At 36.7% G+C, this 13,401-nt stretch overlaps 1 protein-coding gene across 1 annotated transcript; it reads right to left on the bottom strand.

Annotated features, from left to right (window-relative positions):
* Positions 1–205: 205 nt before the first annotated feature.
* LOC107587174 (transportin-3-like) lies at positions 206–13,401 on the bottom strand. Its single transcript, XM_016274842.1, has 16 exons — positions 13,282–13,401; positions 11,498–11,605; positions 11,257–11,348; positions 9,683–9,822; positions 9,398–9,589; positions 7,951–8,042; positions 7,791–7,867; positions 6,899–6,959; positions 6,678–6,818; positions 6,478–6,594; positions 5,765–5,859; positions 3,920–4,076; positions 3,664–3,831; positions 2,519–2,631; positions 1,861–1,953; positions 206–1,018 (listed from the first exon to the last, which is right to left on the bottom strand). Exons 1-15 carry the CDS (start codon positions 13,399–13,401, stop codon positions 1,893–1,895), a joined length of 1,734 nt encoding a protein of 577 aa, XP_016130328.1. The 3' UTR covers positions 206–1,018; positions 1,861–1,892.

Genomic DNA, 13,401 nt, shown 5'->3' with positions numbered 1-13,401 from the left:
ACATGATTGTAGGGCTTTCGAAAATCTCAGACAATAGAGGAGGGTTCGATTTACTCTATGACTCAGAAAACTAGACCTAAAGGACCCATGTAAGTTTCTTAAAATGAAACCTGGTCAAACAGGTTCTGAGAGCTGCAGAAAGAGAATATAAGTCACTTCTCAAACACACGAGTGCATCTGAAATGATACTCGAGACAAAGATTAGTTTGTTCCTCACAATGTTGGTTTTATTTGTTCACACAATCGGCCGAAGACGATCTCTGCATCTCGAGATGTGCCAATATGGTGAAAGAACAAACAAAAAAAAAAGCCCCTGCCAGTCAGTCCACTCCATAATTTACAGCATAACCTGTACGGATAAAATCCCAGCCAACTTTTAAAAAGATCAAGGGTGACGCCAACTCTCCCTTTGCAAATGTCCCACAGGCGCAGACTGTGGGACATGCTGCTGTGACAATCTTTAGTTTGGTAATCATTTTATGGCACTGGCAGCAAAGCCATAACTTGATCTCTAAACACACGTCCATGAAAATAAATCTCCATTTTTGTTTTTAAAAACGTACAAGTCTCTCTTTTTTAACGATGCATTATGATTTGCAACCAGGCACATCCTTATTTGTCGTTGGTTTTTGATGGATCCCCAGAAATCCGACCGATGCAGACGTTCATCCATGTTTTGAAATGGGTGTATGTATTTCAGTGTCCATTCGACGGCCCCCCTCCCACAAGACGACGGTGTCCCTTCCGAAATATCCCCCCTTCTCTCGCTGTGGCTGGCATCTGTGTGCTCGTTCGGGGTAAAAGGGAGGGATGGGGCTGCGGTCTTTTGACACCCACAAGGCAATTTGCTTTTCCTGAAACCCTGCCATTCCAAAGCTCCAATTCAATTGGTCGGCTTTCCCATTTTGCCAAGTCCCACAGATCCTTCATACAAGAGTTCCCTTTAGTTTCTCAACAGTGGTCATCATGGCTCCCTTTGCCACTTCCTCCAAATGTTAGCAAAACAAAAAAATCTGACCTGCAGAGGACGAGAGAGAACGTTTTATAATGCTGAATTTATTCAAAATATTTATATTACAACATGTTTGAACATGAATTTCCAGTCATTTGTGACTTTAAAAAAAAAAGAGAGATGTTTTCTGACAACATCTAAGTTAATGTAAACTTAATCTGCTTATGACTTGATACAATTAATTGTGATTCAGCACAGGTAAAAAAATGTGGGGGGGAAAAAGACTGGATTTGACTTGAGAGGGGGAAAAAATTATTCTTGTATAATGCTTTCTTTTTTTTAATCAGCATTTTGTAAACACTCCAGCTCCAGAAATTATAATAAAATAATAAATATTTTAGATATATTTACATTATATTTTGTTATATATTATAATATTTTATAATTAAAAAAAATCAATATTTAAATTTACTATTAAGATTCTGTAATACAATATTTATATAATAATTATTACATATATAATATAGTTCCATTTAAAATAAATTAACACAAATGTATTACAACAAATATAAAAGCAAAAAATACAATATTTAAATTACTTTGATTATATGAATTAATAATTACATTAAATAAATGTAAAACTTAAATCTTAAACATTATTTTAATATATCAATAGAATAGATTAATATATTGCAATATATGATTTTATTACATCTTACATATTTAATATAAATATATAGTATAACGTTCATTTTAAAATGATTTAAGACAATAAAGAAAGCAAAAAATACATTTTAAATGAATTCATCCGAGTATTTGAATTAAAATAAACTTCATTCACTGAGGATTAAGTTTCCATGTTATGCACAATAACATTACAAATGTAGTGTTCAATATGCTTGTGTTACCTGGTCTTGCAGCATCAGCAGGTAAAAGACAGCTATCGGTACAGCCTGGTGAACTCTCTTATCGCCCAACAAACCTGTTTACATTCCTCTGCACTGGGGTGACAGATTGATAGATAGATGGAGAAACAGAGCAAATTAGCATCACTCTTCAACTAATAAACAATAAGCTGCTCCATTATTACTAATCATTATTACTAATCATCTCGCACGGGCGAGCAACACATCGATGCTGCATCAATCAGTCTGGCATGGTTTGGACTTTCCATGCAAGCCTGTGACTCATTCTGCATTGTCAGAATATGTATCTGGCATCTGTGCACGACACCATGCTGGGAGGCTCCTCGTTCCTCAGGTCAAGACTTGCTGAAGTATGAGATACTTCACTCTCTTGGACGACTGGTTATGGGAACTTGTTTATGCATGCCGTGCTGAGCTAACCACAAGGAGAACTAAACGTGCACCAACTTGCAATACCTCAAAAGACAAATGTTGCCTGTAATCTACACTGACGAGCACTATATTACTTTTAATTGTAGGCAAAAGCACTTTTAATTAAGGAACAGGCCAATTTCCTCGGGAGTGTAATGAAATGATAATGAAATTATCTGATGTTCACGGCCTTCTTTGAAGGCTCAGGTGACGGCGGGCACAAGCTCACCTCGTGACCTGCTTATGGAAGTCGGTGAGCTGCTTGTGTGTGACGGTTAGAGCGCCTCCTGCCGTTTCTTTTGGAAGACCCTTCAGTGTGGTTTCCAGCCAGCGGCAAAACGTCTACAGACACAGAGACAGCCACAACATGTGACAATTGACGTCACAGCCTCATTTATGAAAGGAAAATGATACTGAAAGATCTCTGAAATGTATTTAAAAGGCTAGAGACAGGAATAGTAAATAAATGTTTCAAAATCTTTAGTAAAACACTGGTTATCACATTAAAAATAAAATAATAAAACTAGATAAACAAGTTCGTCAAGACAAACTTTGAAGTTGACATGAGAAAGCCAGACCAGAAAGTTTTAAAAAGTAAACATTTAAAAAAAAGGTTTAAAAGTTTGGCGGTTTTCAGTTTGAAATAGATTGAAGTTTACAATAGTTTTAAAGATTAGAGTCTGAATGTTTTGAAGGCAATAAAGTTATTAGAAAAACAGATGATAGATAAGAAATGTTAGAATGGAAGCTTAAATGGGTTCATATGGATAAAATAATATAATAAAATTAGAAATAAAATATGAAATTGATCAAAAATAAAATTTTATTTTTTATAGTATTCACTTCTTATTTATTCTCATCTCATTATTATATTATTTTATCCCCAATTGCTGGGGTGTTGTAAGAAAAACATGGATACATTTTAAATTGGATGGGGAAAAAAGGTTATCTTAATAAAAATATTAAATATATTAAATTAAAATATTAAAATACCTCATATCTGTAAAATGTCAATATGTATTCATCAAATGCAAGCACATTTTACATAAGAGTCTGACCCTCTACAAGGCGAATAAATCACTTGCATATACATCTAAATTCTAATGCTAGGTGACTACATAATGTCTATTGTTAGCCATTGGTTAATAATTGTTAGATTTCAATGGGCTAGTGTTTGGGTTAAAGGCGAAGAAGTTTAGCACAGATTCTCGTAAATCTGTAAAAATCTGTACAAAGAGTGACACGTAAAAAAAAAAAAAAAAGTACAAGCCAATGGCAAATCTATTGCCAAGGTGTGCAGAGGGTTGCAATGCATAAAAGTAAATCTGTATTTGAGGGACATTCAAAAAGTGTTCAAAAAGAGTACAAACATACCGGCCGATCAAAGACCATGATCTCCCAGAGTACCTCCGCCACATCAGGCAGAGTGTAAGGCGGCAGGCAAAAACAGCAGGTGTTGATCAGCTGAGTCACTAGCTGCTGCCCATGCTGCTCCATCACCTGGCCAATCAGACGCTTTCGAATCTCAAAGTCATCCTCATGCTGAAAGACAAGAAAAAACATTTTATGCAATGACTAAACCAACCAAAAGACTTTCATTCCTGTTCAGTTTGATCATCATGCCGCTTACGTCATTGGTGACCCCGGTGTGAATGAGGTCTCTGACGAACTTCATGACGCTGCAGTTGGCATCTCTATGGTCCAGGGTGGTGGCAGCGATGGCACATTGGATAATGTGGACGATAATAGTGCTGCTCAGCAACGTGACCGGACTACGCTGGACAAACCTGAAATAATGAAAGAAAATAGCTTATCTTAATTAGTGGTCGACCGATATTGTTTTTTTGACAGCCGATGCCGATATCTTGGAAAGCAGGGTGGCCAATATTAAGCCGATATAATTGTATTTATTTTAATTAATATTTAAGAAATTTTAAATCATTTGAAAATGGATTAAATACATTTGTTAAATAAACATACTTATACTTTAGATGACAAAGTATTTTCCACAAATAAATAAATATTTAATAAAAAAATATATATATATATACAGTGGGGAAAAAAAGTATTTAGTCAGCCACCAATTGTGCAAGTTCTCCCACTTAAAAAGATGAGAGAGGCCTATAATTTTCATCATTTTTTTCTCATTTTGTCTCTCATAGTTGAGGTATACCTATGATGAAAATTACAGGCCTCTCTCATCTTTTTAAGTGGGAGAACTTGCACAATTGGTGGCTGACTAAATACTTTTTTGCCCCACTGTGTGTGTGTGTGTATATATGTATGTATATGTATATATTTTTTTTTAATAAAGCCAAGGTAACACTCATTTTACATACAGCACACAGTGAAAATGACATGAATATGACAGTGGGCAAATGCATAAAGCACAGCATAATTTGAAATCACGAATTTAATGTTTAAAGCATTCAATTCGCACGGACCGAAAGTCAGGTAGAGAATACGATCATGCAGGTCACATGCACACTTCACAAGATCTCACTTGATTCGACAAGTTTGCAAGGTTTGTGAAATTAAATTTTCATTAGCCATTCAAAGATTTGTTTAAATGTAAATTCGTATTTGCTGAATGCTGACGGGAAAACGAGAAAGTATTATAATGTTTGCCTTTCTATTACTTATAATATAAAAGCAATAGTTATAATACTTTGTATACATATTGATTCCTTTGTTTAACAGTTCTATCGGCTTATTAGACAGACTTCTATCCGTATCAGACAGAACTGTTGACAATGACGGCGAACAAGAGCATACAGCACACAGTGAAAATGACATGAATATGACAGTGGGCAAAAGCATGAAGCGCAGCATAATTTGAAATCGTGAGTTTAAAGTTAGTCGATTGCGTGATGCTGAACTCTTCTGTCCACATTCAATTCGCACGGACCGACCGTCATGCAGAGTACACGCGATTATGCAGGATACAAATGCACACTTCACAAGATCTCACAGCTGGATTTAACTAAGTTTGCAAGATTTTTTTAATTAAATGTTCATTAGTCATTCAAAGATTTGTTTAAATGATATAAATGCATATTTGCTGAATGCTGACGGAAAACAAGAAAGTATTATAATGTTTGCCTTTCTATTACTTATAATATAAAAGCAATAGTTATAATACTTTGTATACATATTGATTCCTTTGTTTAACAGTTCTATCGGCTTATTAGACAGACTTCTATCCGTATCAGACAGAACTGTTGACAATGACGGCGAACAAGAGGGAGAATATGAGCACTGTGTTCATGTGCTGCCGCTCTCAGCGCCATCAAAATAAAAGTCCCGCCTCGAACGACTCGGCCAAACAGAAAAATTTATAACTTTATAAACTTAAAACTTGAAAAACGCCAAATATCGGCCGACCACTAGTCTTAATGCATGTTATTTTTGTGTGGCAAGTCACTTATTTGGAGCTTGTTTTTCTAACACTATTGCAGAAGCACAGAACGGTTACCTTGTGACGAGTCGAAAAAGATCGTCAACTGTGTCGGGGTGATTGCGCAGTCCATTAGGCTGCTCTAACAGCTGGAAGGTCGGCATACAGAGAGCCTGTAAGAGGGAAAGATGCAGCTACTGATCAATAACTCTTAGTTCCTCATTAATATTAATAATTCATTGCAGTACAAGATTAAAATGAAACAAAAATAAAAAACATTCTGTATTAGCGTTGGCTTCATAACATTGGTTCTGAAAAACTTTTATACCATTTTCAAGTTTAATATAAACTGTCATTTTAAATTTACCAATCTTTGCCACTATCCTTCAAACCACTAGGTTTACCCATTTATCAGTAAGCAGTTAATCATTTAAAATAATAATTTTGTCATCTATAACACATTCTAACAAGTCAGACAATTTTTCATTTTTACATAAATATATCTGTAACGCTGAATGATGATGGAAAGTTATTTTAACATTTTATTTTCACAAGTTATTTGAAACATTAAAACACATTCAACTGGCATTTAATATGCTTATATATATATATATATATATATATATAAAAATACTTGATGCAGACACCAAAATGAGACGTCTCATCTACATACAAATCTTTTTTTTTTTTTCACAAAAATTGGCGGCTACAATGTGGACTAAATGTAGTTTGAAGTCTAGCTACATAAGACTATGGTACAAACTGAAGTATTTTGGTGTGTATTAGGTTACCTGTAGCATATCCAACAGGCCTTGTCTGCATCCTTCCTCCATGCCATACTCGTCCACTAGAATGCTGCCTAGGTACAGGAAACAGGAGTGGGGGTACACTTGGTACACACTCACCATCTGAAACACAAATACATCTTTTTGAGATCCACACTGGCTTTTCCATTTCAGTGGACGTGTATTTTTAAGGCACAAAGACAAACCTGAGTAACAAGTGGCTGTAATAAGGACGCAGAGCCTTTGCCTACGCAACGCACTGCAAATCTCAAGCAGCGGCAGCAGCGCTCCACTATCCGGTTATCATTTTGGTGGGCGTTCAACGTCTCCGACAACACCGGCCAGATCTACAACAAAGAACAGAGATGATCAGAAAGAAACATTTACAGACAAAGTACCGCGTCATTCGACACACAGCTAAACATACCTCTTGAATGACTTTCTGGCAGGGGTGTGTCTGTCCATTCTCTACTATGGGGTTTGTGTGTCTAATAGAAAAAAGTAACCATTTAAGAACATGTTCTAAAAAACAGCATGGACTGAAACAGCACAACACATTTACCTTCTTTAATGTGACATTTTTCTGAGTGAAAATTAATGTTTAATGGGATATAATGGGGGTGGAATTCCATTATATCTGCCAGGATTTAACTTGATTGTGAAATATTATGTACACCTGCATTTTTTTTTTATTAATTAATGCTATTTAATGACCTTTTTTTCCAATAGCATGCTCAACTTTGAGCAATAAATTATGAACTTTAAGACAATATGGTGTAGAATTCAGACGAAACGTTATTTAATGTCTTTTGTTATTTATTCTTAGTAATTTTCACAAACATTTCAAAACTTTAAACAGTTTTTCACAACTATAAAACCAATCATTTGCAAGGAGGACAAATTCTACAGCCATTAAAAAAAAGGGTGTTTTTTTCTAACCACTATGCCAACTTCTATGGCTATTTCATGGCAAAAACCATAAATAATAAGTTAAAATGTACATAATAATAATAAATTATTAAAAACTAAAAACAACTATAATAAATGACCAAACGAAATAAGAAAAATTTAAAAAAGAAACTAAAAAAAAATAATTAATTACCAAACAAAATACAAAATTTTTCAAAATGTATAAATTATCAACGATTCGAACAACTAAAACCTTCCCAGAAATTACTTTAAAATCTTTTTCAAGAGTGTAAGTTGAAAAAAAAAAAAAAAAAAAAAAGTTCAAGGAACTAGAAATATTCACAGCCCAATAAATTGCTAAGTCCAATATTGTGCTTAAAGGGCAATGGTGGTGATGTTCAGAGTCTAACCTGAAGATAACAGCCAGTCTGTCCAGCCACACAGTGGGGTCTGATAACTTCCCACTACTGGAGTCCTGAGTCAGCAGCTGGACACAAAGACAACACATTACTTTATTGCATTAACCAAAGACAGTGAGAAATACAGACCACACAGTCACGAGTATCTAACCTTCCTCAGTGCCATGACCTGAACCGCACACAGATCGTTCAGACACTCCGCAATCTTCTCCAGGGGGAGGCGGGCCAACACCAGCGCTGTGCCTGAGACAAACCAACCACACCACTTAAACAAAACCAGCCATACAACAAGGGCATGACTATGATAAACAGAAAAGAGTCGACCTCTACAGGAGAAGCGTGTAAAGAACTAAATCAAAGCTTAAAGGGTTAGTTCACCCAAAAATTAAAATTAGGCTCACCCCTTTACTCACCCCCAAGGCATCTTGCTTCAGTCCAAAAGTAGTTAAATAAAAAGCACCCATCCACTAAAAAACATATATTTTTTTTAAATGTCTCACACAGCTCCAGGGGGTGAACAAAGGCCTCCTGTAGCGAATATATTGCATTTTTGTAAGAAAAATAACCATATTTAAAATGTAATAATCAATTTAATCTAGCTTGCGCTCTGTTGTAAACAGAAGCAGTGCCGGGTGGATGATGTATGAGGTCGGCGTTGCACATGAGCTGCTCAGAAGTGACGCACGCGGAAGTGATCAAAACAACGGTCACAAATTAGAAGTACAAAACGAGGATTTGTAAAGAAGAATGTCGGAAGATTTCGATATAAGCCAAGTGGAGACTGGTTTTCCTTTGCTAAAGTAAAGAAACTTTGCTTCCTTTGCTCCTGTAAACAAACATTGGCTTTCACAAGACTCACCGGCACATGCGCAACGCTGAACTCATACATCATCAGCCCGGAACTGCTTCAGTGTACAACTGTTGGCACAAGCTACATTAAAGTGATCATTACGTTTTGAATATGGATATTTTTCTTACAAAAACGCATGGATTCGCTACAGGAGGCCTTTGTTCACCCTCGAAGCAGTGTGAGATACTTTTTTTTTTATAGATGGGAGCGTTTTATTTCACTTCTTTTGGACTGAAGCACTGCAACACCCGCTGAGTACCATTAAACAGCTTGAAAGATCAAAGACCATTTTTAATATAGCTCCGACTGGATTCATCTGAAAGAAGAAAGTCATATACACCTAGGATGCCTCAGGGGTGAGTAAAATGCAGCCTAATTTTCATTTTTGGGTGAACTAACCCTTTAATTACTCACCCTCATGTCTTTCTAAACCCTTAAGACCTTTGTTCATCTTTGGAATTGTCGAATTAAGTCAATATTTTTGTATTCTTCAAAGTATTCTTGTAGCTTCAAAAAATTACAGTTGAACCCCTGATGTCACATGGACTATTTTACTGATGTCCTCGCTACATGTCTGGACCTTGATCGTGGTAGGACCCTTGCTGTCTATGGGAGGGTCAGAGAGCTCTCGGATTTAATCAAAAACATCTTAATTTGTGTTCCGAAAATGAAAGAAGGTCTTACGGCTTTGGAACGACATGAGGGTGAGAAGATTTAAATTTTTGGGTGAACTATCCCTTTAACACACCTTTTAGCAAGCCAACCGCAGCATCTGTGGACAGGGCGAATGAGTCGAGTGAGCGGGCGATGTTCAGCAGGCCCTGGAAGTGCTGTGCCATGTGATCTCGACACACTGAGCAGATGTTGTGAATGGCTTTAGCTGCCACAGAGGCCAACGGCTTCTCCCGCAAACCCTTCATCAGGAAGTTCAAAACAGGATCTGCCAACCCGAAACAGACATCATGAATACACAAAGAGAATCTAAACATCCAGCGAGTGAAGATGACGTAGTAAATCAGATTGTGACAGTCACCTAACATGCAAGGGTTCCGGTCAATCACTTCGCTCATCTCGCCAACCAGCTCGATGCTGGTGTAGCGAACGGCAATGTGGACCGTCTCGGGAAGCAACACTACCTGCTCCAGCACCTCCGTCAGAGTGGGATTATTCTCACTAGGAACCAGCAGAGGGGGAGGGAGACATTTTAGAGTTACAATCAAACTTTCATGATTAAAACACAACAAAAATGTCATGATTAATTGTGATCTTCATTTGATTGATCCTGCAAAATAATGGCTTTCTAGTGATGTGTCCTCAAGGGCTGCAGACAAAAACAAACAATCAACCAGATTCAGGAAAAAAAAATGATTCTATTAAGCAAATCAAACCCAAAGTGACCAGTGTAGCCCGATTCATGAGCAAATGATTCTTATGGAACAGTTCTTTTTAGTGAATCAAAAACAGAGTGCAAACAGTGTAGTCCAGTTCTTTAAGTAAATGACTCTGAGAAGATTCTTAAGAAGAGCTTAATAAACAGGGCTCTAGACTCATTCTTCCCACTGGTTGTGCTGCTGCAACTAACTTTCTCTGTTGGTCGCACCAGCACATGATTTGGTCTTCTTTTTAACATTCATTCAACCAGCTTTTTTTCCATCAGTATTATTTGAGATTTGAATTTTGTGAATGGGAGTTCCTCTTTTGCAATGTTATAAGCCAGGCTTCAGACCCCACTTTCTAACTTGCGATCTTGATGTCACATTTTACGAGAAAAGATTGTCTGTTGTACTTACATCTACTATACACCATCCACTTTTTAAGACTAAAACAAATGCTTGAAATGGATGGATATTGACTCATTCTTAATGAAAAGAACAATAAACAATAAAACAGCTAATGACAAACTACCTTACATAATGTTTATTAACAAAAACGAATAAGACGAGGCATAGCATACACCATTACATATATCGACTAGATGCTTTGAAGCAGAGCAGGTCATGCACTAGCACAAATTCAACCAAGTCAAATTTTTACTCGCACATTCTCAAAAAATGTTGAATGCAAAAAAAATGTTGGTCGCAGTCTAGAGCCCTGAAAGTTAATCAGTCTGAAACACTGCCCTATATAGTTACAGTATTAGCAGAAAGAGAATTTTTCATATTTAACCAAAATGGACAAAACAATATCCAAAAGAATTAGAACCAAATCAAATAAGAATCAAATTGAGAGCTTGTGAATCACAATCTAAATGAATCAGAAAATCTGCATCAATAACCAGAGCTATACAAAATGTCAGATGTTTTATTATTTTTTTAAAGTCATATTAGCATCAAAGCCTATATTCACTGCAAAAAAAAAAAAAGTAAAATATATATCAAATAAATAACTACATAAAATCCATATATATATATATATATATAAAATTAAATACTACAAAAAGGTTTGAGTGACCTTTTAAGCCTCAAAACACGACAATAAGATAATGAAATGTATATAATCTGCAATAGCATGACTAAATAAGTTTGCAGCCGCAGGTGTTAATTTGATTGGTGAAAGCAATAGTCTTGAACATGAAGCTGTCAGATCATGACTGAAAGCGATACTTACGGATCGATACTCTTAGCTATGGCAGCCATGATGAACAGAACAGCCTCAGTTACTTCCCATGGGGGGTTTCCCTCCTTCAGAGTCGAATAAAGCTGATGAGAAGACACAAGGCATTTATAAAAAGAATGGTAAGGTTGAATATTCCCTTTCGTTTCTCAGTAAATCATCCAAAATCTTAAAATCATTGAGGCCTTTTCCTCAAATCACTTTCAGTTCATGTTTCTATTAGTATAAATTCTACCTGCGAGAAACACTCCATGGAGCCGACTAGGAAAATTACATCTTTCACAAGATCAGACACTCTCATCCTGAACTCGCCGAAATCATCAGTGTCCTCTGGCACTCCTTCCTGTACAGGAAGCACAAAATCTTGCTCAGCACCTGATCATGGAAATACACCAACAGCCAAGCTCAGAATCATAAACCATTCATTTACATGTTTACGAAGACTCTAAACCACTAAAATGATCTGCATGGGTGGAATGACCGCACAGAACAAAGGATGAGGGAGTTAGCAAAGTAAAAGCAACATATGATGGCTCAATAGAGGAAGAGATGTGGTTTTATGCCTTGCAAACTTCCTTTTGAGAATTCTGCCAATTTAAATATTATAACATCTACAATTATTTCCAATATATTTTTTATACAAGTTATATAAAAAAAACACATTTTCAAACACTTACAAATCTACAGCTAAAATTTTAAACAATAATAATTAACCATACTCCTTGAGCCCTGCATGGGGAGTCACGTATCTTGCATGCTTTAAGTGGCTTAAGGATGTGATAACCATTAAACTTTGGACAGGCAGGCTAGGCGTCTTGTTAAGGCTGCAAAGTGCAAAACAAAGGATTGAAATTGTTTTGCCGATATCAATGTGTCCGGACCAGAAGAGTGACCACTGTGCAAGTGTAGGCTAGTGAGTGATTTTTCTCTTTGTGTTTTGTTGTTTTATTAATATTTAAGGAATAATTCCCCCAAAAATAAAAATTATTTCATCTGTCTGTCAATTCTGTCAGTGTTTTATTTTTATACTATCATTCACTCACTCAAAAGTTGTTTTAAACCTGAATGAGTTTCTTTCTTCTGCTGAACATAAAAGCTATTTTGAAGAACATGGAAAATAGTATTCCAGTCTTTTTTGCTCTCAGAAATAGCGCACGAAGAGCGCGCAAATGAAATGTTTAACTGGCAAGGCTTTAAAGTATATGCAAATAATGTACTTTTGTGATTGTGAGTAAGTGCAGTGTCTCGTGAGAGTAACTCTACCGCTGAGTTAACACTGATGTGAATGTATGTGGTGTTGTACAATATCTTGATAAGGCGGCGCCAGAACTGCAGCTGATAGAATGTGCTCTGTAGCACGATACTACGATATTTCTCCAAAAGCAGGTCGTCGAGATATTTTTATCGTCCACGATCAAAAATCATCATATCCCACACCCCTATTTGACACAATCTGTATTGTTAAAAGCACTACACAAATAAAGGTGACTTGATGAACTACAATTTTCGTCATGTAATTTGGAATCAGAAACAGACTATAATTTGTAAGTAATCTACCCAGCACTGCTAGTTGATGCTTGTAAATTAAGAGGCGCAATATTTTTGCCCATGTTTAGCGTGTGCTCCTAGCTTGTATTACCTGGCATAGTAACCATGGGGGTAACAGTCACCAACTTTCTAACATGGTAGTCTAGATAATAAACCCGATTTAGATCTCCTCGCACAAGTTCTTGTGTTCACAAGAACTATTTCTGCTAAACTTGCTGCTTAAACCCACCCCAAACTCGATCTAAAACCATCAAACCACAGGCAAGCTGAATGGATTTGGCAATGGATACAAATAAACCCCCACATCAGTCCAAAAGCATGTGACCACCTCCACTTCTCAACACGGCTAATGTTTATGGTTTACAAAGCTTCACTGGACTCAGTGGACACTATTTTTAACGCAATGCATATTGTACAGGTTCATTAGTGAGTGAGGGTGCTGTGGCGCAGTAGGCCCGCTAATGAACGCACCGATCTCTGTAGCTCTCCCAGCCAGACTGAGGCGCGCTCCTTGCCGGCAGGGTCCGGGTCGTGATACAGCGCCTGCACGGCCTGGTAAACCAGCGGCAGGGTGGGTTTCCCGCCTTCCAT

The sequence above is a fragment of the Sinocyclocheilus grahami genome, unplaced genomic scaffold (genome assembly GCF_001515645.1).
Source record: "Sinocyclocheilus grahami isolate Dianchi unplaced genomic scaffold, SAMN03320097.WGS_v1.1 scaffold90.1, whole genome shotgun sequence".
NCBI lineage: Eukaryota > Metazoa > Chordata > Actinopteri > Cypriniformes > Cyprinidae > Sinocyclocheilus > Sinocyclocheilus grahami.
This window is presented reverse-complemented; position numbering and strand designations above follow the sequence as displayed.